The 27,722-nt window shown below is 36.2% G+C and overlaps 1 protein-coding gene across 5 annotated transcripts in view; it reads left to right on the top strand.

Moving 5' to 3' along the window:
• The window catches only part of mgat4c (mgat4 family member C), a 137,425-nt gene extending 110,398 nt beyond the window's left edge, over positions 1-27,027 (top strand). For all 5 annotated transcript variants that reach the window (XM_048169064.1, XM_048169065.1, XM_048169068.1 and 2 more), the window contains 3 exons: positions 20,498-20,649; positions 21,466-21,613; positions 23,681-27,027. In XM_048169064.1, coding sequence (XP_048025021.1) covers positions 20,521-20,649; positions 21,466-21,613; positions 23,681-24,837 — 1,434 coding nt within the window. In that variant the 5' untranslated portion in view covers positions 20,498-20,520 and the 3' untranslated portion in view covers positions 24,838-27,027. The remainder of the gene's footprint in view (positions 1-20,497; positions 20,650-21,465; positions 21,614-23,680) is intronic.
• Positions 27,028-27,722: the final 695 nt, after the last annotated feature.

Raw genomic sequence — 27,722 nt, 5'->3', positions numbered from 1 at the left:
CGCGCGCACGTTTGATTTGGGGAATCCAAGAGGCACGCGATCCTAGGAATACCAAAACAATGGCAGAGAAACAGCAAGCTAAATTCACAGTACCGGCCTATGCAGTTAGTGAAGGCAAACCAGGCAAAAAAGGAAGACAGTAACAGTACAAGAAAAGGCAATGATCAAAAAGTCTTTGGATAAACAAAGAAATAAAACGCGAGTTAATATCGGCGTGGCTTTCCAGCGATGGCGAGAACTGAGGGAACTCAAGGGGCTGAAAAGTGACTCCTTGATGGCTTTATTTCTGCTGGACAGGTAAATCTTTCTTTTTGTATTTTGATCATACATATTTTTTTGTTTATTTTTTCATGAAGCATGTGTCATTAGCACACGTAACTGCGTAATATAGCTAACATAACATTACTTAGCGAGCCGTAGTAGAGACGATAAATAATGATAGCTACAGTGTTGAATTGTGCATAATTTTACCCTCTGTCTAACTCTTTTACCATGTTCACCTGTAAGTTTACCTGCACGTTTTTTTCGCCTTTGTTTTGTTTTTATATTCTCTACCTATGTTTACTGATGTCTTTATCTTGTATCTGTGTGTGTCGTACACACTTTGTTGTATGTGTGTGTTATTATTTTGTGTCTGCAATGCAGTTGTGAGTTGATATTTGAGTGTATGTTACTCTGTTGATCTGTAGAACAACGTATATGTTATGAATCTTACACGAAATTCATCTTCATCACAGTGTAAATGATGGTAATGGAAAAACGTGTATCATGCAACCTGTTTTTAGCTTTGCCTTATAGATAACTAGCTCGTTAGCAAATCAAAAAAATATATATTTTAAACTTTACCAATATCAATATGCTAGCTTGATAGTGAGTACTAAAATACATCTTGTTTGTTTATCTTCATAATTATAAAGTTATTTTTATTACATGTGATTCTGACATGATGTCACTACATGCACTGTGCTCCTTCCTCTCCGCTCGTCTCAGGTAAATAATGCGTCTTCCAGCTCAGTGGTCGGAGTCGCACGTTCATGCGTTTTGGGGGCGTGGCTTTGTAAGGAGCCCAGAAGGGAGGGGGTGGAGTGAATGGAAATAATGAGCTGTCTTTAAAACAGTCGTGAGAGGTCTACAGACACTCGATTTTTATACTTTCTTTTTCAGAGTACTTACATTTTAATTATGTATTGATATATAAATAAAGTTTAAACAAATGTTGAAAAAAAGTTTTTTATACATTTTTTTGCCTACCCTGCCTTTAAGACCAGACTAGCGATTAATGATGGTATTGTCTTATATTGACCGTGACTTTTTGTGTAAGGTTGTGATGTGACAGCGTTCATTTTAAAAGTGTGATTGGGGAATTTAACTGTAAATTGCTGAACTATTGTGTGGAAGTCAGAAAGTTATTCCACACAGCTACAAGCATAAATGTCAGTTGTGCTCGTTAATTAAGGACTGATTGCATTACAAATGGCTTAGAGCCTCATTTGACTCCATATGAACATCTCCCTAAGCTGAAGGAGATAAGACATATTTCTACAGCAGTGGGAAAAAATTTATATTGCAGTTTGTTTCCCCCCCCATTTTCCTAGTTAGTTTCTCTAAAAGGCACAAATCAAGTTTGCAAGTCATTCTGTATCATTTCTAATTTCCTCATATTTTTATCACTCACACAATTAAAATAAAATTAAATGAAAACCTTCAATGTTGTTAATTTAAATGAGTAATAAAGAAAAATGTTATGTAAATAGTGAAAAGTAATGGATTAGTATGAATAATTACGTTGCATAAAGCTAGGTAATAATTCAGATACAGACTATTGGAGAATGAATACTGAATGAATTCCCACTGTGATGTGAAGATGTTTTTCTTACCAGTTCAGTTGGTTAAGCAGCAGCTGAGCTAATAAGAACTTTACCTATCCATTTGTGTCCAGATTTATGTTAATTTAATTCTAATTAGTCACTTTATGCTAATGACTCCAGCCTTCATAGATTTTACCTGCAAGCAACATAACACATAATGGTAGTTATGCAATATAGTAAAAACACAGCTCTTTTATACAGTAAAATTATGGAGCGTTCACACAGCAGCAGAATTTGATTGTGTGTCCTTTATTGATTTATGCTTAAAACACAGTTATTTACAAAAGTTCTGCATTCTAAAACTCTTGCGATTCTGATTGGTCAAATACAGGACCCAGCAGTCTGATATATCTAAATATTCTGTTGAATCAAACTGACAGTTCTGATAGCATACATATGCAAATAACTGCATCTCAGTCATTTGATTTTACTGAAATCACCTTGGAGGACATCAGTATTAATATTACTGTAATATTGCTGTATTCATCTTTTGCTAGGCTGATTGTTTTGTATGTTGACTTTTTTTTTTACTGGATGATTTTTTTCACTATATTGTACAGGTAGTGCAGCCATTATACATTGTCCACATATTTATTTATATGGTCACCCGGCTTCATGTCTGGGGTCAATACTCACCTGCCTGTGTTTATCCTGTTGTCAGTTCAGCAAACTTACCATTGTTGCAGTACTCCTGTGCTATATCCTATATATAACTGTATATTAACTGTACATTATTAATGTTACAGTTCCATTTGATGTTTACACAGTTTCCACTATAATGGTCATATATTTACCCTGATGTTTATTACATCTGTAAATGTCAGAAACACATTTTTATTTTTGTTTTCTTCGCATTAATGTTTTTGTATGAGAATGTTGGCTGCTTACACAAGGCGCATGTTTGCTTTTGACTTTTTTTGTAGCTTGTAAATTAAAATTTTCAAGAGGGTCAACTTAGACCTTCCTTTTTGCAAATTAGCAGAACGCCGTGAGCAGAAACAGCATTGTTGAGCACCTTTAGAGTATTTCTCTTGACTTTGAAGCCCAGTATATATTGTAATAGATAAACAATGAACTGTCCATCATTTCAGAGAGAGAGAGAGACAGAGAGCAAGAAACAGTCTCTGTTTCGAATGCATTGGATTTTCTTCCTCACAAAAATGTGCTGAGAGGAGATAGTGCTTTCTCATGTTATCTGCTACTGGACGCACACCCCACAGCCATTTTCCCATTTCTCACTTGTGACCCAGCGGTCACCTTGGCTTTTTACAGAGCTTTTAGGAAAGAGTGCTGTCCCACCATTCCTTTCTCATAAATGGAGAGGGAGGGAAGTTTTGCACAATGGTATGGCTTTTACAGTCATTCTCCCCACAGAGCCAACAGATCAAGCAACATGTGATGTCAAGATGCATCTGCCTGGAAAAAAAAACAAAACAAAACAGAAAAGAAAGTATGTAATCACCTGAGGTTCGAATGATAACTTATGTTGGATTTTTTTATTATTTACTAACAAATATTTACCAAAATCATAGTTGTTTTCTGAGGAAGCAAAGGAGGCAACGGCTCCTCAAAAGAATTTATTAAAATTAACAGTACAAAAACTTTTCATCATCATTTTATTCTTTTTTTATATATATAAATATGAAATCATGGAGCATAGAATACATTCATGTGAGAAATCAGCCTGAATGGATTAAAAAAAATAGAAATGGATTAATGTCACCACTTTTGTCCATATCTGAATTGAAATAAACTTGAAAAAATGATATGAAAAAGTTCTGTCATGAAACTCTAGATGGTGCTGGCTAAAAGATCCTTAAAGGATTAGTTCACTTTCAAATGAAATTTCCCCAAGCTTTACTCACCGTCACGCCATCCTAGGTGTATATGACTTTCTTCTTTCTGACGAAGACAATCATAGAAATATTAATAAATATCCTGACACATCAGAGTTTTATAATGGCACTATGCATTACCAAACGAGTATGAGCTAAAAAAAAAATGTCTCCATCCACATCCATCCATTATAAACATTCCACACGGCTCTGGAGGGTTAATAAAGGCCTTCTGAAGTGAAGTGAAGCAATGCGTTTTTGTAAAAAAAAAAAAAAAAAAAATATATATATATATATATATATATATATATATATATATATATATCATATTTAACAAGTTATTAAGTAAAATATCTAGCTTCTGCCAGACCACCTTCCGTATACAAATTATAGAAATAAACGGCGTCGCATCAGTTCCGTAAGTTGAATAGGGAAGGCGTAGGAAGTAAGCGTAAGCTTTTTGAAGAATATCATTTTGAAGAATGGTAACGCATAATGCCATTATAAGGCTCGGATGGGTCAGGATATTAAATAATATTTCTATGATTGTGTTCGTCAGAAACGAAAGTCATATACACCTAGGATGGCTTGAGGGTGAGTAAAGCTCAATCACAACCCTCCACCTTCCCCAGCTCCACCTGTATAGATCTGCAATGGGTAATTCATGTCTGCTATATTGTACAGCAGTAGCAAGTCCCGTACTTGCTCTGCAGTGGCAGCATAGCAGATCTATTCCGCCAAGAACAAACATATCAACATTGTCATATCCATTACCATGCCAAACACTCAGAGAGTTGTCATGACAGAACCATAATCGAGCTGGTTTTTACCGAGCACTCAGCAAAATTAAAGGTTCATCTCCATGTCTGCGACCTGTGGTGTTTACTGAGGATTTGTTGTCTAATTGTCCAAAAAGGTGAGCTAAACATCAAACGGAATTGGAACATGAATTTATACTGGACTAAAAAACTCCTAAACTTATTTCAGAAGTCCACATGGCACTTCCACACACATACTGTTTTAGTGGCCAGGATATTTTATGTTTAAGGGAAAAGAGAAGCCGTGCAGTTTTGTTGGAGTGTGCTTGAGGAAAATGGAAGCGAATCGAGAAAGACGAGGAAGAAAGCTGGTGAAAGAACATGATCATTTTGAACAAAAGAATAAGAAAGATTGTACTGTGTATTTGTGCTTTTTATAGTGGTAACGGTGAAGTCATATCGCTGAGGTCCATCTCCAGAGCTCCCCTTTGAGGTTTGGGTTGGTGCTATAATCTGGGTCAAAGTGCTAACTGCTAAGAGGCGCCTGTGAGAGGCTCGCTCGCACATGAATCATTTCTCATGCCTCTCTTCCTCATTACACTCTCTGCTGATAGAATTTCAAAGGCCTCCGTGTCTTCGACTGACCTTAAAGGTAAAATTCTGCCTTACGGCAATGACAGAGCCTCGCTCAACAGGCTAACCTTGTAAGATGCACCACATAAGTAAAGGCACAGGGAGGTAGAGATTTGAGTAAGCATTAGTCACTCGTATTAAGCAAGAAGCCATACTGTGATTTTAAAAATGTGTGAATGTCAGACAGCATAGACCAGAACGGTTTGCACATATTGCAAGGTCAGTGACTCAGTTCCAAAATTTACTGCATTTTAAGGCATCACAGATAAGCTCAGATCGCAAAAGCTGCTCCACAAGCATAATTATGCTGCCTTTTCCACCTTGTTTTTCAACACAGAAGTAAGCTGTCTCCTGTGAATGTGCAAGACTTCTGATTCATTAGCCACACAATATTAAAATAATATTGTAACAAATTCCAGTTTGAAATGTCAAGCAGGATAACAGACTGTTTTTGTACAGCTAAAATAGCTTAAAGTGGCTTACACTGGAAGCCTTGCACATTAAAAAAAAATGCCCTTGTACGCTCTTATGTTAAAATAAGGCCCAAAATCTGAGGTAGAATCATATGTATTTTCCACAGATAAGGCAATCTCAGAATGCATTGTGCCAAGCTTAGTGAAAAAAAAATCCATTCAATATGAGACAAATGTGCACATTTTTTATATATGTATCATATTTTTGTAGGATTATTTCACTTTAAAATGAAAGTTACCCCAAGCTTAACTGCTTTCCGTATTCAACTTACGAAGAAAGTGTAAAACTCTCGCAGTTCAAACGCTACGTCCTATGCCGTCCATATTCAAAGTACGAAAAAAGTAACTGACACGACGTCAGTTCCACTTTTTCCATAATTTCAGTACGGAAGGTGGCCTGGCGGAAGCTAGATATTTTACTTTATAATGTGTTAAATATGGATGTTTTTCTTTCGCTTCGCTTCAAAAGGCCTTTATTAACCCCCCGGAGCTGTGTGGAGAACGTTTATAATGGATGGATGAACTTTCTTGATCTTCATACTCATTGGTCCCATTCACTGCCATTATAAAGCTTGGATGCGTCAGGATATTTAATATAACTCTGATTGTGTTCATCAGAAAGAAGAAAGTCATATACTAGGATGGCTTAAGGGTGAGTAACGCTTGGGGTTATTATCATTTTAAAGTGAACTAATCCTTTAATGAATTTTTATACTTGCATTGTTTTGAAGTCATTAATAGAACTTTAACATTAACTAGAAAGTGATTGATTAGTGATTCATTTTATGTCTGTTCTTTGAGAGCCAAAAAGCTTGTAATGCAATGGAAAGGGAATAATGAATCATGGAATCTCTCCATTTTGCTCAGTAATGCAATTCTATTCTATTCTAGCATGTTTGGCTCCCTTATTGTTACAATCAGAGAAACTGGCATGTGTAAGCCATTATAGAATATGCTTTGTATTCAGCATCAATCCAGCTCTTCACACAGCTTCCAACCTGAAGCTAAGCCACCTGTATAGCTGGTGCCTGCTGCAGTCTGGACTGCACCCAAATCCAAGCGGGTGCTGGATTTATTCATACATCAAAACATAGAGACATTCGGCAGATCCTCACAGTAAAGCACCACCATGGCTTCTGTGCAGGAGAGTCGCTAAAAATAGGCTGCCACCAAGACTTGGGACGAGGATATAAACAAATATCTTCTTTTATCTCACAGAAAGGTTTAAGTATGAAACTTCATGCAACACTGAGAGATGTCACATGATTTAGAGGAAAGTTTGAGACCCAGATGTGAGGAAAGAGATCCTTCTTTTGTGTTGTCATCGGGTTCTAGACAACAAGTGTCCCCACTGTGTTTACGAATTGTCACAGTGTTCTAACAGAAACAGAAATCCTACTTCAGCTTTCCCAGCCTTCTGTGATGGAACAAACTAGTATTATGTTAACTAGGTGAAAACTATGACTTGATACTTCTTGGCTACCAGAAAGAAAAGGGGGAAATGTGCATGTGTCTGGCTCTCTGAGCGTGTTTTGTGTCTGACGGTGTCAGCAGTAGTTGAACAATGTTTTTCATGTGCTTTAGTGAAGATTCTGCAGTTACAAGCTTGCAACCTCTCCAGTGAACCATCTTATTATGCCTTAAGAATGCATTGATGAGCAAAACCGATGTCAGGAGGTGCTGTTTCAGCAGCATGTACAAACACTGCTATACGCACAGGCACAACCTTAAGAGATTTACCAGTCAGATACTGAGAAACGAAGATGTGCTGTGTTAGTGCTACATAATAAAAGCATGCTGACATACTGCTAAATAAGATTTTTTTCTATATCAGCCATTTAGGTTTAGTTTATTAACAGATATTATTAATTGTTATTTTTTAACAAATTAGTTGGTAGCACTTTATTTTACACTAAAAAAAAAAATAGTTGAGCTAACTTAAAATAATAAAGCAAATTAAGTTAAAGGTGCCCTAGAATTAAAAATTGAATTTATATTGGCATAGTTAAATAACAAGAGTTCAGTACATGGAAAAGACATACAGTGAGTTTCAAACTCCATTGTTTCCTCCTTCTTATATAAATCTCATTTGTTTAAAAGACCTCCGAAAAACAGGCGAATCTCAACATAACACCGACTGTTACGTAACAGTCGGGGTGTACGCCCCCAATATTTGCATATGCCAGCCCATGATTGAGGCATAACACAAGGGGAGTTAGTATTACTCAAGGGCAGAACGTCTGGATGTGCACTGCTAAATAATCAGACTAGGTAAGCAAGCAAGGAAAACAGCGAAAAATGGCAGATGGAGCAATAATAACTGACATGATCCATGATAACATGATATTTTTAGTGATATTTGTGAATTGTCTTTCTAAATGTTTCGTTAGCATGTTGCTAATGTACTGTTAAATGAGGTTAAAGTTACCATCGTTTCTTACTGTAATCACGGAGACCAGAGCCGTCGCTATTTTCATTTTTAAACACTTGCAGTCTGTATAATTCATAAACACAACTTCATTCTTTATAAATCTCTCCAGCAGTGTGTAATGTTAGCCGTTAGCCACAGACCATAGCCTCAAACTCATTCAATATCAAATGTAAACACCCAAATAAATACAATACTCACATAATCCGACGCATGCATTCAGTATGCATGACGAACACTTTGTAAAGATCCATTTTGAGGGTTATATTGGCTGTGTAAACTTTGTTTATGCTGTGATAGAGTCGAGAACTCGGGAAGGGGCGGAGAGCGTGAGCATTTAAAGGGACCGCAACCTGAAACCGGCCGTTTCTAATTATGCCCCAAAATAGGCAGTTAAAAAAATTAATTTAAAAAAATCTATGGGGTATTTTGAGCTGAAACTTCACAGACACATTCAGGGGACACCTTAGACTTATATTACATCTTTTAAAAAAAAGTTCTAGGGCACCTTTAACTCAACTAATCCACTCCAGTTAAAATCAACTTAAATACTTAAGTTCATATTGTTACAGTTCACGCCTGTCCCGGACTCATCTCCCATGATCCTCCCTGTTCCACACCTGCACTCACTTCCTCATCATCTCTCCCGCTCTTCCCGGATTCCCTGCAACTGTTCATCGTCATTAGCACTCCCTTTATAAGGACTCACTTCCCTGCACTCCTTGTCCGTTCTATTGTTTGTATACCTCGCTTATGTGTTTGGTTGCCGTTCTGTTCCTCGTTTAATAAAACCCCCTCTTTGAAGAAGTCTGATTCTGCCTCATCCCTGCTTCAGCCACACATTTGTAACACATATAATGAGTACCACACTGTAAAAAATTACCGTGATTTTAACAGTAAAAGACTGTAAAAATGCTGCGGTGAAAAACTGTTAATTGGTTTACAGAAAGTTTCCATACTATATACGGTGAATAACTGTAATAGATCTAACGGTACATTTAATGTAATTTTACGGTAAAATACCGTTAAATTCACAGTTTTTGAAAGTGAAAAATAACAATTCATTGTAAAATTTACAGTGAAAAAACGTAAATTGACATTCCCACAATTCCCTGCGTGACACTTCACATTTGATATATTTTTGTTGAAATAACTCTGTTTCTTCTTAGTTTTTCTCATTTTTTTCTAATCAGTTATGTACATTAGGGTTTTATGTTACATCTAATGTTGTTAAATTAATGTTTATTGCATTTTTAAAATGTTACCATGATGGTGTTTAGTGTGTGTGTGTGAATGCCTTCTATATGTTAGTGTTGTCCTTCTCAGCTTGTGGAAAATCTGCTTGTGATGAACTTTGATTCATCATGTGACTCTCATCACCACTGTGTTTGGTGACTGTCAGTGTATTATAAAGATACAAAACAGATATTAGTACTTCATTAGGTTGGTAAATTAACATTACATCAGTTAATGAAATATGTTATTTTACCATAAATTTTACTGGGATTTTTTTTACAGTGTACTGAAATCCAATGTTAAATATACATATTTAAAATGTAAAATTCACATGTAACTCCGTAAGTATGTTTACGGTTTGATGTCATTTTTACAGTATTGTTCTGGTAACCACAGCTGCCGGTATTTTTCCGTAGAAACAACGGGATTTTTTTTACAGTGCAGGTAATCTTTTGAACTTAAAACTTCTTTTTAAGACAACTAAAACAAACAAGTTGAGCCAACTTGGAAAAAAAAAAATTAAGTTAACTCAACTACATCAGTTAACATCTACAAGTTAACTCAACTACACAGTATCTTCATCCAGACGCTGCAAAGAACGCAACAGCAGCCCATCATTGCAATGTTCATCAATCCGCCAAATAATATCCAATACGTCTATAAAAATGTATTTTGAATAAACAAGAGTTCTGCTCGTGTCATGTAAACATATTACTGCGATTAAGACCTTACTCTAATTATGAGAAATAATTGCATTATTGGTGCACATGTAAACGTAGTCATTGTTAAAATCAGTTTGCTTTGTAAATGAAAAAAAAATTAGATATTCAGATATTTAATCAATTTTTGAAGGTCGGCACAGTGGCTCAGTGGGCAGCACTGTCGCCTCACAGCAAGAAGTTCCAGCTCACAGGTTCGAGTCCCGAGTGAGCCAGAAGTCTTTTCTGTGTGGAGTTTGCATGTGTCTGCGTGGGTTTCCTCCAGGTTTTCCGGTTTCCCCCTCAATCCAAAAACATGCAGTATAGGTGAATCGGGGACACTAAAATTGTCCGTAGGTGTGAATGAGTTGGGGAAAGACCTGGCAACCTACCCCGGAAAAATCATTGCCAAGAAAATTCATAGACAGTCTTTCGCGTATGGCAAGAGATGGCCATAGTATCACCAAGATTCGGATCTGACTAAAATGTTTAATAAGAGAGAGATTACTTTTGAATAGGCAGAAAATCTCATCACAGCCTATACACACATTCCACTACTTTTTTAGGTTTTTCTATAAAACTGTTAGCATTTTTTTATATATATATATATATACACAACTGTCACGGGTTGATGGCAACAAGAATTGGAGAATTGAACACAGAACTGAGGAAACTCAGGGCTTAAATACAAGGGGAGTGATAATCAAGGATATCAAGGATAAAACGGAACAGGTGTGGGAACTGATTAACAACCAGGGAAACTAACTAGAGCTCTAAGCCAGGCAAAACAGGAACAGAACAATGAAAATGAAACTAAAACATTTGTTACAGTAATATATTTATACATTATTCATTTCAGAAAAACCTGTTCTAAACAGCACATTAGAAGAAAACAAACTATCATTTGTCACTTAATATGTTGGTCAGATGGTCTGAATACACAGTTCATAGCAAGCAACTGTATTAAGTAAACTACTTTTGCCTTTTTACTCTGATTAACCATATGTGAGATTAATTTGACCTGTAATTTATAAGCTAGCATTCAAGATTTTTAACCATTAGGCTGCTATTTTACCATGTTGCGTGGATATGTGTACGTTGTGTATGGCCAATCAATAAATTTCAATTTATTCAGTTATTCTCGCATCTTGGCACTCTAATACCTTTACAGAATAAATTTAGATCAGTTTGCAAATTTTAATCTTCATTATCAAAATAGAATTTTGGGCTTGTACTACTACACTATGCTCTGGATTTTTTTTGTACATTGATTTAGTTATCATTATTTTAATTCATTAATTAGAGGTCAAAAGGGTTAACAGTGAACTGTAGTGAATCATAATTATAGCTCTTAATTACCCTCCAATTTGTTCATTAATCAATGCTTTCATATAAGCATAGGCAACTGCATTAGTCATAAATCATAACCTTGTATTTTCTACTACCACAAACATTTTTTTTTCCTTTTCTCAAGAGTTTTGTGGATTGCACTTTTATTTTATTTTATTTTATTTTATTTTATTTTATTTTATTTTATTTTATTTTATTTTATTTTATTTTATTTTATTTATTTTATTTTATTTTATTTTATTTTATTTTATTTTATTTTATTTTATTTTATTTTATTTTATTTTATTTTATTTTATTTATTTTATTTTATTTTATTTTATTTTATTTTATTTTATTTTACAAGCCTAACGCCAAATTTAAATCAACAAGGCTGCAATGCACAAATTGATTAACACAAAGAAATTCATTTAATTAACAAAAGTTCATTCACAGAGCTGAAGCCCACAGTGTTCATCTAGAGGCAGTGTTTCTTATCATCTGAAGCCGGTACTCTTTTTCTGCTTTTCAGCCCTTTTGTTGAGGAGAAAAATCTATTTAAGTGGCTGAAGCTCTGACACAAAGCAAGAGCAGAAAGCTGTAGAATCTGCTGGCTTAATTGATTATTTGCGCAGAGCTGTATATCAGCGAGGTGCAGCATACCCTTGGGAAATAATGTAAAACAGATAACAAGATCAAATGTGGAAGAATTGCTTTCTACTGCCAGCTTTATTAATCTGTTTCTCTCTTAGTCAAAATGGCTTTTTTTCCCCCTCTCCTCTATGCAGGTTTTCGCATTAAGGCAAGGTACGCCTCTGCGTCCCAAGTAGCATAAAAGCTACAGCTGACGGAGGTTTTATGAAGCCGTTTTGATTCCAAAGAATATGGGTGGCTCACGATTTCAACATTAGCTTAGCATTCAAGCTGTGTGTGGCAGAGAACTTGAAAGGGTGGCTTGCTTTTTTTAAGAATTAGAATTAGAATTATTCAGTGCTTTAGAGACTTAATTTACTTTAAAATTGGGCTTTAAGGAAATTTGCCGACTCGCATGTGTTTGTATTTTGGCCTTAAAGGATCTGGCTTTTAGAAAATACACAAGACTTGCTTGCTTACTTCAGTAAATCTTTGATTGCAGATTTACACCAGTGAAACAGCCACAATACCCTCATGTATGGCCTTGTAGGTTCACTCTTTATAGTTGAGATGCTGTTGAATGCTGGGAGTGTTTGTATTAAATCCAAATCAAACCAAGTGTTCTCTAATTCCACATTCTCTCATAGTGCATTTACATAATAAAAATTGCATAGCAGTCTCCCAATCTACTAGACATCCTTCCTCAAACATCTCTCTAAGCCTTTTCCAACTCTGTAAACTGATTTGTTTTTCTTATTCATGGGGTCTTGCGGCACATCAGACATGACTGTAATTGCCTTCTTCTCACCAGGGAGCTTCTTGTTTCTCATTCTGAAGTTTATTCTCTATTTCATGTCACCAAGACAGAGAGAGAGACGCCACCCTGGGAGAAATGACACTCCCTCCGTCACCAAGAGGAGAGTGAAAAGATAAGAACGTTAGATAAATATCTGCAAATGCGCAGCTCAAAATGATGCTCGCACAATGTCCTCGCTTTGAAATGAATGGGTGTTTATGAGTATACATCCTACGAGAGAGGCAGTTCGCATTAGCGTATGCAACGTAATGCACAAACAAGCTGATGTTAGACAGAGAGACCATCTGGATTTTCTGTGTTTTTATGAAATCAACTCTTTGGATTACTTCTCTCGTTCTCTAATTGAGCCGTTTCGTTTAGTACGGCAGTAACGCTCTAAATGCCCAGTTTATATTGACTGCTAAAAAGGCTGCTCGCCCCGGGAGGTGATGATCTACAGAGCGACAGGAAGTGGGAATGAACCTCAGGTTATTTACGTCAGCACTCCCTCAAATGAGACCTCTGCAAAAGCAAGATCCCTGGCAGCTCTACGCGGCTCTGCCGTCTGCCTGTAATTTCAGCTCTTCTAGAATCAGACCCTGTCAGGTGTAATTACGCAACATATGAAGGTACCAGACTGGTTGTTTTCCCTTTTACAAACTAAATCTGCGGCTTTAGTCTGGGAAGAAATGCGGTCATTATTAAATCTTTGTTTTTCTACCATTTTTGAGGAGTTTTAAATTTCAAAGCTCAGAATTGATTTTGTGTGTATGTCAACAAGCACCACTCTCTGCATCCATGAAAGGAGGAGGGATAATGCCAGCTCAGCTTAATACATTTCTAATGGATGTTTTATTTTCAGCCTGAGGGTGCGTCTGAAGTGTTTGGACACTTGGAGATTTGAGGGGGTGGAAGAATACCTGGCAAATGCAGCCTGTTTGCAACAAGATATTTGGAAACATTTATAATGCCGTTTTAACTTTCTCTCTGCTTCATTCTTTCTTTTTACATGAGCTAGTTTTTCTATTCTTCCGAGGCTCTAAATGGTAGTGCAAGGTATGCTACTGAAAATCAAAGGAAAAAACTTGAAAAGATTCTGTTATCATTAAAGGATTAGTTCACCCAAAAATGAAAATTCTGTCATTTATTACTCACCCTCATGTCGTTCCACACCTGTAAGTCTTTCATCCATCTTCGAAACACAAATTAAGATATTTTTTGATGAAATCCGAGAGGTACGTGACTCCTCCATGGACAGCAATATAACCACCACTTTCAGTGTCCAGAAAAGTACCAAAGACGTCGTTAAAAAAAGTCAATATGACTGCAGTGGTTTAACCTTAATTTTATGAAGCGACAAATACTTTTTTGTGTGCAAAAACAACAAAAATAACAACTTTATTCAACAAGATCCTTTCTGGATCTTGAAAGTGGAGGTTAAATGGCTGTCTATGGATGAGTCATATATCTTAAAGGGTTAAATATCTTATCAGTGGTTCGGAGCGTGTATTAAACTGCCAAAGTCACGCCCCCCAGTGGTGAACCATTGAAATTTCGAAACACGTATCACATAACGAAGCCTCGTTTACTGAAGTCACATGACTTTGAAACAAAAGATTTGTTAAGCTTCGAAGCTTCATGACGCAGTTTTTTTAAATCGCCCATCACTAGATACTGTTGAATAAAGTCGTTATTTATTTTTTTTGGCGCACAAAAAGTATTCTCGTCACTTCATAACATTAAGGTTGAACCACTGTAGACACATGAACTGTTTTAAATATGTCTTTAGTACCTTTAAGGGCATTGAAAGTGTTAATTGTCTTGCTGGCAATGGAGGCCTCACTGAACCATCAGATTTTATCAAAAATATCTTAATTTGTGTTCTGAAGATGAACGAATTGGTCTTACGGGTGTAGAACAACAAGAGGGTGAGTACTTAATGACATAATTTTCATAATTTTTTGGGTGATCTAACCCCTTAACTCTTGTCATTCCAAAATCTGTATAACTTTCTTTGTTATGTGGAACACAAAAGAACATATTTTGAAAAATGTCTCTGTTTTTTGTTCGTACAATGAAAGTCAATGGGGTCTACAATTGTTTAGTCCCCAACATTCTTCAAAATATCTTCTTTTGTGTTCTGCAGAAGAAGGAAAGTCATGAGGGTAAGTAAATGATAACAGAATTAAAATTTTTGGGTCAACAATCCTTTTAATTCGCCTCCAGCTACTCTCAGTACAATTTAATTTTAAGAGGTTATTACAGTAGTTATTGACTCAGCCTCACTGTTTCAGCATTGTAATTCATAACATTTTTATTAAAAAGCCTTTGAGTAAATTCAGCAATTTCGTATATGATTATATCCAGTCAGTTTGCAAGTTTTAGAATTAGGTACCATGTGATGTAATGGAAAACCATCAGTGGTCTCCTCACTTCACCTCCAGTGAAGGATGAAGCAAGTTTTCAGGCTGAATCAATCCAGCATTGCTATTACACTGCATTAACATTACATGAATCCACCTGCATGTATCAAAATGCAAAATGGTTTGAACTGGAAAATTTAAAAGCCAGCCACTTGTGTAATTAAATGCACAAGAAAATTTAATGTGCAGTACGAATATCGACTTGGTAATATAATTTTTTGGCTGTCTACATTCTGTTGTCTAATGATAATTAATTGGTTTAAAAAAGGTTTCTCTGAATGATAAGTACATATTATATATATGTAGGAACTGACATTTTCCTGGTACTGTAGTTAAAATATTTGTACAAGCACCAAGAATACAATGTGTCATTGTGAATGCATAGCCATTTTACAGGAAAGACACTAGTCCAATGAAATATATTATATTATTAAATATGTATTTAAAAAGAACCATTGCCATTCAAAAGTTTTGGGTCTGTAAAAAATGTTTAATGTTTTTTTTTTAAAGAAGTCTCTATGCTCAGCAAGGCTGCAGTTATTTGATCAAAAATTCAGTAAAAACAGTCATATTGTAAAATATTATTACAATTTACATTTACATTTATTTTAAAATGTAATTTATTCCTGTGATGGCAAAGCTGAATCTTCAGTGTCACATGATCCTTCAGAAACCATCCTAATGACTGATTTGGTGCTCAAGACACATTTATTATTATTATCAGTGTTGAAAACGGTTGTGCTGTCATAACAATAAATGTATGCATCCTTGCTGAATATTAATTAGTATTAATTCATTTTGAACTATAGTGTATAAAACCCCATATGCATGGTCTCAATGTGTTCAGTACTTTTTAAGTACAAGCAAGAACTCACAGAATATCGACCTGACAATCCCCAGTTGAAACAGGTTGGCAGTGGGCAGAACCGATACACATCTTGTTATAGGATCCGCTGTAAAGTTATTTTGTATTCCATTAGTGGTCTAAGATGCTTAACAGGAGCCATCAAAAAGGCTGATACCACATAGGCACTCCAAAACACTTGCGTCCTTCTTTCTATTCTTGGATAACTCTGTGTAATTTGAGGTCAAAAATAAAAGAACGCCTAAGGCCTATTTCATGCTCATAGCTGATTTTTTATTTTTTTTTCTATTTCAAAGACAGTCACTCCAGCTATGCATCATCAGATGAAGATAGCTGAAATTGAAATGCCATTTTGCAGTATAGCTTTTAAGAACCATACTTTGTACTTGACTCACAGACCTCAAAAAAGGGCAAAACAAAAGGACTTAAAGGCACAGAGTTCTGTACATACTTTGCTAATACCTAGTGAGTAGGGTCGGGATATTAACCTCACAGCGTGTTCTTCAGCTGAAGTCTGTATTATACCTACATCGTTGTCGAGTTAATTACTGGGCTTAGAGGCACACAAGGCTTCCACTTATTTTTAGTGTGACCTTTTAGTGAATGTCCTGTCTTATATATAAAAAGAAGTGCTTCCCTGATGGCTGCACAGCCAGAAATTGGTGGCAGTTTCTCTTGAATAATCAAGACATGATAATTTTATTGAGCTCTTTCTGTGCAATTTCTGTGCACTCTATCTATCTATCTATCTATCTATCTATCTATCTATCTATCTATCTATCTATCTATCTATCTATCTATCTATCTATCTATCTATCTATCTATCTATCTATCTATCTATCTATCTATCTATCTCACCAAATGGAGTGCCCATGATCTCCACCAGAGGGCACTCCTGCCATCTCCTTTACCATTTCATGAACTACATTTCCCATAACCCACTGTGTGGCCTCATCATGTTCTGATTACTGCCACCTGCTTGTCTTTATCTCATTTATGTTTGCCTGTGTGTGTTGCCAAACCCTGTGTGTTCATTCAGTCATTGCGAAGTCTTGTAAGTGTCACACTGCATTTCTGAGCGCTCTCCCTGACTTTCTGCCTGGTTTACTGTATTTCCCTGTTTGCCTGTGTTTTTCGTAGTGATGTATGGAGACCTGCACATGACATGCAAGAAAAAAAAGTAAATCATGTGCACAATTTACTAATTTGTTCCCTCGATTTACTAAATTGTGCGCACAAATTACTATTTTGTTATTTTAGTAAAGAGATTTAGTAAAGAGTGCGCATGATTTATATACTGAGGGAATGACTTAGTTTAGCTACTTAGTTTAGATAAGTTAATTGCATTTGATAGATATTACCTCCAATAAAACATTTGCAATATGTCTGTAAAAGGTGTTTTTATGTTCATGTTTGGCTTCAGTTTTGCATTTACACTGTTCTGACCAGCTGGCGTCACCAGCGTGTGGCGTTTCGAACGCTTCGAAAGCGTGTGCATGATTTTTTTTGATGGGATGATGGGAGAAACAAAGCTTTTTGAAGCTTTGAATCAATTGAACTGTTCGAAGCGTTCGAAATGCCACACGCTGGTGACGCCAGCTGGTCAGAACAGTATAAATGCAAAACTGAAGCCAAACATGAATAAAAACACCTTTTACAGACATATTGCAAATGTTTTATTGGAGGTAATATCTATCAAATGCATTTAACTTATCATCTAATAATCAAGCCCACTTATCATCTTAAATATCAAGTGTCTGTGTAATATGTGCTCTTTTATAAATATTCAAGGTCTTTTTTTTGTTTGTTCCATGGATGGCTTAGCTAAACAGGCTAATAAAAGACTATTTTCTATTATTCCTTTTAATTATACTAATGTGTAATTGAAACGTCTACAAATTTTTAAAACTGATCAGAGATCAGGTAACCATAATAGACACTTGTTTAATGGTTCACCGCTGGGGGGGCGAATCTCAGTAAATCTACATGATTCATGGGTTCAGAGAGATCGCCCCCCAGCGGTGAAACCATTGAAATTTTGAAAGGTTTCGAAACAGTTATTACATAATGTTGCATTCACACGGGGCGTCGGCGTCAACGCTTGACGGAGGGCGTGTCTGAAGCTTGAGGTGACGCGAATTGTCATAGTACAGCACCCAATCACATTACTTTATGGTGTTGGATGAACACAATTGGCTAACATCTGTGAATCTGATTGGCTGACGCCTGCGTTGGCACTTGAAAAGTTGAGAAATCTTCAACTTCTGCCATGAGCAATGCGAGTGAAGAGACGCGACGGAATCCACAATTCAGTTCGGCAACGCATAACGTCACACGTTCAAAGTAAACGAGAAGCGTTAACGGCGACGCCCCATGTGAATACAGCGTAACAAAGCCTTGTTTGCTTAAATCACGTGACTTTGGCAGTTTGAAACACGCTCCGAACCACTGATTCAAAACAAAAGATTCGTAAAGATTCGAAATCGCACCATCACTAGTTTTTCCTGCCCTGGTGTCTTATTGGAATTATCTGCCCTGTGTTTTGACCGATTGCCTGTTTTCTGGATTACCTTAACCCTCAGGGGTCTGATTTTTTTGGGGCCCTGGAGAAAGTTTGACATGCCCTGACATTTGTGCTTTTTTCAGTTATTCATAAACATATTAATGGAAAAAGTGTCATTACACTGTATTCAGCACAAACTAGGCTACAATAATATGTGAGGAACATGTATGTACATGTTAGTATTTTTGAAGGAATAACGTTTATGCGTGGTTATTGAAAAAACAAAAAACTTAAGTCACTGAAATAAAGCCAAAAAATAATATTAAATTTGTGTTCACAAGACTTCTGGGTATTGGAGGTTGTAGACTAGAGTTTTTGCTTCAAAATGAGGTAAAAATTATGCTGCCTGCTTGTTCATATAAAACAATAGAGAGATTTAAATTTTCTAAAACATCTTTGGTCAAGAAACACAGTATGCGTGGAGGCATGAATCATCATGAATAATGGGTGATTCTCACCTGAGAAGACAAAAGAATCACGTAAAGAGCTCTAATGACCTGCATAAATAATGAGCTCTTTCAGTCAGGTAGGCTGTGAAAAAATCATGTCTCAGCTCATCATGGTGTAAATCAAACATACAGAAAAAACTGCAATACTGTGAAATATTATTACAATTTAAAATAATGGTATTCTATTATATTCTTTAAAATGTAATGCATTTCTGTGATGCAAAGTGTCTGAACAGTTATGTTACCTCTATGGCATTTCATATAGGCTTTTAGCTTAAAAGCATGCGCATTTGGAGAAATATTGATGGATTCTTATATGTTTATGTCAAATTTCTATACAGAGGAGTAATATTTATTCTATATTTATTCTATATATCATCACTATGAGTGCTGGATACTGTGTTTTCAATTCATACTTGCAGCCGGAGGGCGCTCTGTACACCTTTAGTCCACAAATCCATATAAAGAAGAAGAAGAACCAGGAACTAACTGCATGTCTTCTAGAGCTCGCTAACCATGGCTTTAACATCCAGATAAACACTTTTCAAGACAATAAATACACGATTGAGACGATGAATGCATGCATTGCCTCTGAATTTGCCTCTGAATAGCGCTGACTCCGTGGGCATGGCCGCATTAGCGGATAATGAGCTGAATCACCGGCATCTGACATGGCTCTCTTTTCATACAGATTACATAAACACAGATTTTTTGTTTTCGATTTGACTTACATGATTTAAAACCTGACATTTCAACGTTTTTTAAGACAGAAGTCTAATTTTTTTTTTGTGATTAGTATTCACTAAGTTACAGTTAATTTTCTGAGAACTATCAGATTGGACTTCGTTCAGAGGGAGACGAGAGATCACGCATCATGTTAGTTTTCTTTATTTTGCAAAACGCACAACATTTTGTTTTTACTCTGAGTGTACACAAAATAAAAGAAGATATTCCACAGATTAAAATGCTGTATAGCTCTTAATTGTATGTGCAACATTGACGGAGTATTTTGAGTCTCTTTCACACTGGTTAGAAAAAAAACTCGGTGGTCACGCCGGCGTGACCGCCGACCCCAGAGTGTTAATAAAGCTGCATTTGGATCCTCAACCGTGTCAGAGCAGTTCGTAATACTATCTAAATAATATCTAAACTTCAAGGCTCTTTATGTGAATTTCAGTTCATTTTAAATCCACAAAATCCTCCTTACATTGCAATTATGCATCCTCAATTCAGATTCAGTTCACATTTAGGAGTTTAAATGGAATTTAAAATGAATTCTCAGTTCAGATTTGAAAGGTGAAACCCTGACATCACTGCTTTTAACCCAGTGGTTTTCATTTTTTGGTACATGTTTTATTTATGCTTTGTATAAGACGATTATGACTATTAAGCTTCAAAAAGCGAAATAAATTAACAGTATGTATTCCGTGCTCCACCTCCTGATCTTCATCTATCAAATTTAGCATATCAATAATACATCCTGATGCAGTACTTTCTCTTTGTTTTCTCTCAGATCACACCAGTAGTATTTCCATCATGAGACTGGTGTTAAAGTTCCTGGACAAGATGAGGTGTTTCCGGAAACGTTCCACCATTCCTTTTCTGGTGGCTCTCATTACCTTCCTGCTCTTCATAAACCTCTACATCGAGGATGGCTATGTGCTGGTGAGCTTGTTTACCTGTTGAAATCCAGCAGGTAAATTACAGAGGTCAATTTATTTACAACATCAGTGGAGCAGATAACAAGACAATAGTGGGCTTCACAACAACTTGACTACTGTTGCTGCATGTGATTTAGCATTAATTATCTCCTTGCTGAAAAGTTATTTTGTTTATATGCTTTAATTACCAAATGTTGCGTGTAAGGCTGCCGGTGCTGTGTTGTGCATGTATAATTATCAGAGCTCACGATGCAGCCTATTTAAAATTTCATGATGTAGAGGCAGTCCAAATGCAAGAGACACATTTATTATTCATGAGGCCAACTTTATGATCAAAACTTTGTGATCATAACATGTCGTGTGTTTGTCTGTTGAATTATTCAGAAGTTGTACCCATTTTGACTAAGTCACTTTTCTAAATAACCCCCATTTAATTGAAATACAAACACCATCACAGCCAGCAAAGATTTAGTAAAGTGTGAACAGTTCATGTGTGGTAAAGAGACATTGAAGTATAGCAACAATGCTGTAATTTAATACTAGATTCTAAAAGTTGAGCGAGTAATATTGTGTGTACAATTAATTTTTCAAAGGCCATCATTTACAATTTAATGAGATTATACAAGAGTGTGCAAGCATATTACCAAATCTAAAAATAATGACCTGCAGCGCTTTCACTTAAAAGATGCAAAAGATGTCTTAGCATCACATGTACATATAATCCTGTCTTGGAGACTCATTCTAGCCTTAAGGCACATAGCGAATGCTGTGACAAACATGGACTTACAGACTTGTCTGTCTTGGATGTCATGTGTTTCAGGAGGAAGATAAACGTCAGTTGCGAGAAACCTCAATGCATCCGCTGAACTCGGAGCGATATGTTCATAACTTTAAAGATATCACCAATTTTTCTGGAACAATCAATGTGACTTATCGCTACCTTGCTGGAACACCTTTACCTCGAAAGAGTAAGACTGCTTTCCTTTGTACACTTAGTATTGGCAGTATAAACCGGTGGAAAAGATTTCTAAACAAATAAGTAAATAATGTGTGTATATATATATATATATATATATATAGAGAGAGAGACAGAGAGAGAGAGAGAGAGCCTACCTCAATCCCAATTCTACACATCCTTTAATCGATTCTTTTTAGAAAATGCCAATTAGCAAATTTGATCAAGTTCACCCAAAAATTTAAAATGATCCCATAATTTACTCACACTCAAGCCATCCTAGGTGTATATGACTTGCTTCTTTCAGCCAAACACAATTGGAGTTATATTAAAGGTCCCGTTCTTCGTGATCCCATGTTCAAACTTTAGTTAGTGTGTAATGTTGTGTTAGAGTATAAATAAAATCTGTAAAATTTTAAAGCTCAAAGTTCAATGCCAAGCGAGATATTTTATTTAACAGAAGTCGCCTCATCAAGGCCAGTTTGGATAATCCCTCTACTTCCTTCTTTAATGACGTCACTAAAACAGTTTTTTGACTAACCTCCGCCCACAGGAATACACAAGAGTTGCGTTTGTAGAGTGTGTTTGTCGCCATGTCGTCGAAACGCTGTTATTTTCATCCCGCAGTCCAATCACCGAGTCTGATTCCGGCTCAAATTGATAGGGTAAAATTAAAGACATGTTTACAATAACACTGAGCGCATGCATCTCCACGTTATGGTAAGAGGCGTGACTTTTCCGGGCACGGTGCGCTTAGAGCTGTTGAATCACAACACAGGAACCGCTGGCACAATCAGAACTCGTTACGTATTTCTGAAGGAGGGACTTCATAGAACAAGGAAGTCATCAGCCCGTTTTTATGACAGTGGAAACAGCGGTATACAGATAAGTAAATTATGTGAAAAATACTGTGTTTTTTTACACACGAAACATGAACACGTTATATTGCACACTATAAACACAATCAAAGCTTTTTAAAAAATATCCTTGCTCTTCCAAGCTTTATAATGGGAGTGAATGGTACCCTTGAAGCCTAAAAAACACATCTATCCATCATAAAAGTAATCTATACGCCTCCAGGGGGTTAATAAAGGCCTTCTGAAGCTAAGCAATGCATTTTTGTTAGAAAAATATCCATATTTATCCAACTCAAGCTCCTCTTCTCTTATATCGAAATCCTCAGAAATTTCTCTTTAAAAAAATTCTCGTTTTAGACTTCTAATTCGTAACCAGTGTTTTGATTTGCGTTCCGCGTTCGTCAATACGGTCGGGTCAGAGGTCACTCTTCCGTCGCGTACGGTCATTACCTGAAGCCAGTGATTATAAAGTTAAAAATATGGATATTTTTCTTAGAAAAAACACATTGATTCACTTCAGAAGGCTTTTATTAACGCGGAGCTGTATGGATTACTTTTATGATGGATGGATGTGCTTTTTTGGGCTTCAAAATCTAGGGTACCACTCACTTCCATTATAAAGTTTAAAAGAGCCAGGATATTGTTTAATATAACTCCAATTGTGTTTGACTGAAAGAAGAAAGTCAAATACACCTAGGATGGCTTGAGGGTGAGTAAATTATGGAATAATTTTCATTTTTGGGTGAACTAATCCTTTAAGCATAAATCTAATAAGGTCTAGTGAGGGTTATTCCTAAAATAAGTAAAAATGATTTGCCAGTGAGGTAAGAACTTAATTTGAGATAACAACTCAATATTTTATCAACTCAATTTTATCAATATTTTATCAACTCAATAATTTTGCTTCAAGTAAATATATCTTGTTTTTCTGGAAAACATATTGATTAAAGGGATAGTTCACCCAAAAATGAAAATGATCCCATGATTTACTCGACCTCAAGCCATCCTAGGTGTACATGACTATCTTCTTTCAGACGAACACAATCAAAGATATATTTCTTAAAGAATTATCCCTTTAAGAACTTTTTTGCAGTGTAGTTCTTTCACATATCTTAACAGATTATACTATAGTATTCACTTTATACAAAGTAACAAATGCCATTCAAAGCATACATTCAGAATTTTGATTCACTTACTCCATGATTTTTCATGTTATTTTATAGAGTATCTCACTATTGGATTGTCATCTGTGAAAAGAAAACGAGGAAACTACCTTTTGGAGACCATCAAGTCCATTTTTGACCAATCAAGTTACGAGGAGCTCAAGGAGATCGTTGTGGTTGTCCACTTGGCAGATTTCGACCTGGCATGGTGCGAGAGCCTAGTTCAAGAAATCTCAAGGAAATTCGGCCACCATATCATTGCAGGACGGCTGCTAGTTATCCATGCACCTGAGGAGTACTACCCGTCCCTGGATGGGCTGAAGAGAAATTATAATGATCCAGAGGATAGAGTACGATTCCGTTCCAAACAGAATGTAGATTACGCGTTTCTGCTCAACTTCTGCACCAACCTGTCAGACTTCTACATGATGTTGGAGGATGATGTGCGCTGCTCCAGAAACTTCCTCACTGCCTTGAAGAAAGTGGTGTCATCTAGGGAGGGATCGTACTGGGTGATGCTGGAATTCTCTAAATTGGGCTACATTGGGAAGCTGTACCACTCACGAGACCTTCCCAGACTTGCCCATTTCCTGCTCATGTTCTATCAGGAGATGCCTTGCGATTGGCTTCTTATTCATTTCCGAGGCCTGCTGGCCCAGAAAGATGCGATTCGCTTCAAGCCTTCCCTTTTCCAACACATGGGTTACTATTCCTCTTATAAGGGTGCAGAAAACAAACTTAAGGATGATGACTTTGAGGAAGACTCCCTTGATATCCCAGACAACCCACCTGCCAGTTTGTACACAAACATAAATGTGTTTGAGAGCTATGATGCTGCCAAAGCTTACAGTAGCGTGGACGAGTACTTTTGGGGCAAGGCCCCATCCACTGGGGACTTTTATGTTATAGTGTTCAACAAGGCAACAAAAATCAGTAAAATCAAGATCATCACGGGAACAGATGATCGCCAGAATGATATTTTGCATCATGGAGCTCTGGAAGTGGGAGAGAAATCAATAGGAACCAAAAAGGGAAGGCAGTGCTCCTCCTATATAACTTTAGGGGAGTTTAAAAATGGAAACATTGAGGTTTATGATGTGGACCACAAGATAGCGTTTGATATTGAGTGTGTTCGCGTTGTGGTGACGGCAAGTCAGAAGGAATGGCTTATCATTAGAAGCATAAGCCTCTGGACTACACAAGGTGCCAGTCAATGAGAACATTTTTGAACCATAGCTCAAGGCACAAGTATCTGTTTATTTATCTATTTATTTATTATTTATTCACTCTCACCTGAGAAATCTTTATTTATTTATCAGACTAATTTAAAGGAAAATTTAAAGGCAGTACAAGATTTCACACATCAGTGGGAGGCGTACTCCCTTTTTCCATTTTTACTCCATAATGTCAAAAAGCTTTGTCTCAGTTGTTTTTTGCCTTATTTTCCAGTGAAGATTCCTAAGCATCTTTAAAATCAGAATAATTTATGTGAGAAACAAAAATCAATATATTTTTTAATTAACTTTTTCTTACTTAAATCATAAATCTATTAAGGTATGGTGAGGTTTATGCTTAAAATAAGAAAAAAAAAAATTTGACAGTGGAGTAAGAAAGATGTTCTTAGTACCTTGCATCATTGTGTTTTTAGTAAACGTGTCCTGTTTAAAAGAATGTTTATACATTTTAACTGGAAAACAAGACAAAAATACAGTTTAAGGAAGTGATTTTCTGCAGTGTAGCTCTTTCCCATATTTTATCAGACACATTATCCTATTGTAGCCATTGAAAAAGTTGATTGAAGCTGAACTGTCAGCATTTCATTTCGCTTTACCGAAATGAATTTTTTTTTTTCTTCAATACATCAAAAAAAAAATATGCTTATCCCTCTCTCCTTTCAGCCAACACAGGGTCAATATTGCCTTGAATATACAATGTATTGTGGCATGAATCTACTCAGCAACATTTCATACTATCTCCCCACTGAATGATAACAGAAATGTTATTCAATCAACTTTAGGCCAAAATAGTCTCCTTGGTATAGTTTTGGTTTGTTTGTGCATTTCTTCAGAGGCATGGACTGGAACAGTGTGGGTATTCGCCCATCTTCTGAAGTGTTGTGATTGGACAGTACAGTGACAAATGAAGTAAACCTCCTTCCCCTTTTCAGTATTTTCCTCCTATCTTTTGCTCAGCGCAATTTTACCAGGGTAAATTGGATTTTGTTTGGCTCATTCCCCCATAAAATTACACCAGCAACAACCACCCCAGTGAAGGCTGTTCTCATAGCAAACCCCTGGCTGGAATTGTTGGACGCAGCATCTAAATGCAGTTTTGTGTCATTGTGTGAGTCTATATGCACTATAGACCATTACTTTTTGTTTACTCAAATGACTTTGTCATAAGATGTTTTGAGAGACGTCACAACCATCTAATTACGCCGCTACACTGAACATGTCACAAAAAAATGCAATAATAAGACAACTGTTTACATGACTCTGTAATGTTGCAGAATGTGTTTATCTTACTTTATTTGAAGACACGCCATTTTTTTCACATCAAAAAAAGACTCTGTAATTTGCATGATTTTTGCAGTGGTCTTTGCCAACACCCAAGATACAGTCCAAAATTGACGTTAAGAAGTGCTTTGCACCAACATATGTCAAAAATTAACTTTGCCATGATTATCAAGAAGCCATTACTAGCACTATTTCTCAGGCTAGAAATGTGTTAAATTGCTGTATACATTTATTTTCATCCCAGGTCAGAATTGCATTGTTTCCTTGTCAGTTTTTCACTCCGTTTATTGGAAAGTGAATACCTCTTGCCCAATTGTATTTGTGAATGGTCTTTTGGATGCATTTCAGACTTCTATGGCTATTTAATGTCACAGTATGTTTTCAATAGTTTTGTAATGCTTTCTTGTGAGCAAAGCACAGGTCCTTTTTTTAAACAGCCAGCTAAATTTTAGGGCTGGGTGTGTAATAAAATGTTACAAATGAAAATATTGGAAGGTTTTGTCTTCCTAATAAAACAACTGAATACATAATTGTTCATGCATGAGCTAAGAAAGAATGCCGCCGTGTTAGTACGCCTGTCGGTTTTAGGCTTTGACTTGTTTCCAAGTGTCTACTCTGAACTTGACTGGCATTGTACTGTACTTGATTTGTAATTTAACTGTACTAATACTACATTGCAACAATGGACATCTCGCGTATTGTGCTGCATAGGTGAAGAGAATGTGTTATGATGTAGAGTTATGTTGTATTTCTCCCACACTGTTTGTCACATGGTACTGTATCTATATTGTAAAATGACATATATTTTTTTACATTTATCATTAGAACTGTTTGCCTTGTATATTGTACCTAAATATACTTTGACTCAAGTGCTGAGTTGACAAAAATGAATGCCATTTCATCATTGGAGATCCAGAGATTGTAAAGTAAAACACATACTTTTTAAATACTATTCCAAATACACACTGGCTGGACACACAGTATTAACCATGGATCCAACTGAATATTCTCTGCCTTATATGTTCAGCAGTTTTGTGGGTATACAAGTTCAAACAAGCCATGCTATTCAGATATTCTTCACTGTTGTGGAAATAAACATTAGTTTGTGTGATAAAGTATATAGAGTAATTTTAGAGTCTTGAAATGATCACAGATGTCATTGGATTCCATCTAACCATGGCCCAAAGCAGTAGCTGCCTCATGCATTATTTATTTGTTTATTCATATGCTTTGTGTCATGTTAATACATTCATAATGAATTTACAGTGCAGGCTATTTGTGTGGATTTTCCATTTCTAGCTTTTAGTATTTTGTGAAAAAACACAGTATATTATTTTCTCTTGAAATGATTCTGGTTGTTGCACAAGTTAAAAATAGAATGGCAAACATAATCAAATATAAATTATACACACATTGCAACATATATTTCCTTGAGGCATCGCAATTGCTGTGTTTTCCCTCTAAGTCTTGAAGTGATGCTGTAAGGATTCACTAGGAATGTGTGTCAAGGATTTTGCAACACAATTGCTGATAAATTTCAGATTTTTGATAGTTTTTGATAGGTTGCATATTGGGTTGCTGGTATG

The sequence above is a fragment of the Megalobrama amblycephala genome, linkage group LG19 (assembly GCF_018812025.1).
Source record: "Megalobrama amblycephala isolate DHTTF-2021 linkage group LG19, ASM1881202v1, whole genome shotgun sequence".
Lineage (NCBI taxonomy): Eukaryota > Metazoa > Chordata > Actinopteri > Cypriniformes > Xenocyprididae > Megalobrama > Megalobrama amblycephala.
This window is presented reverse-complemented; position numbering and strand designations above follow the sequence as displayed.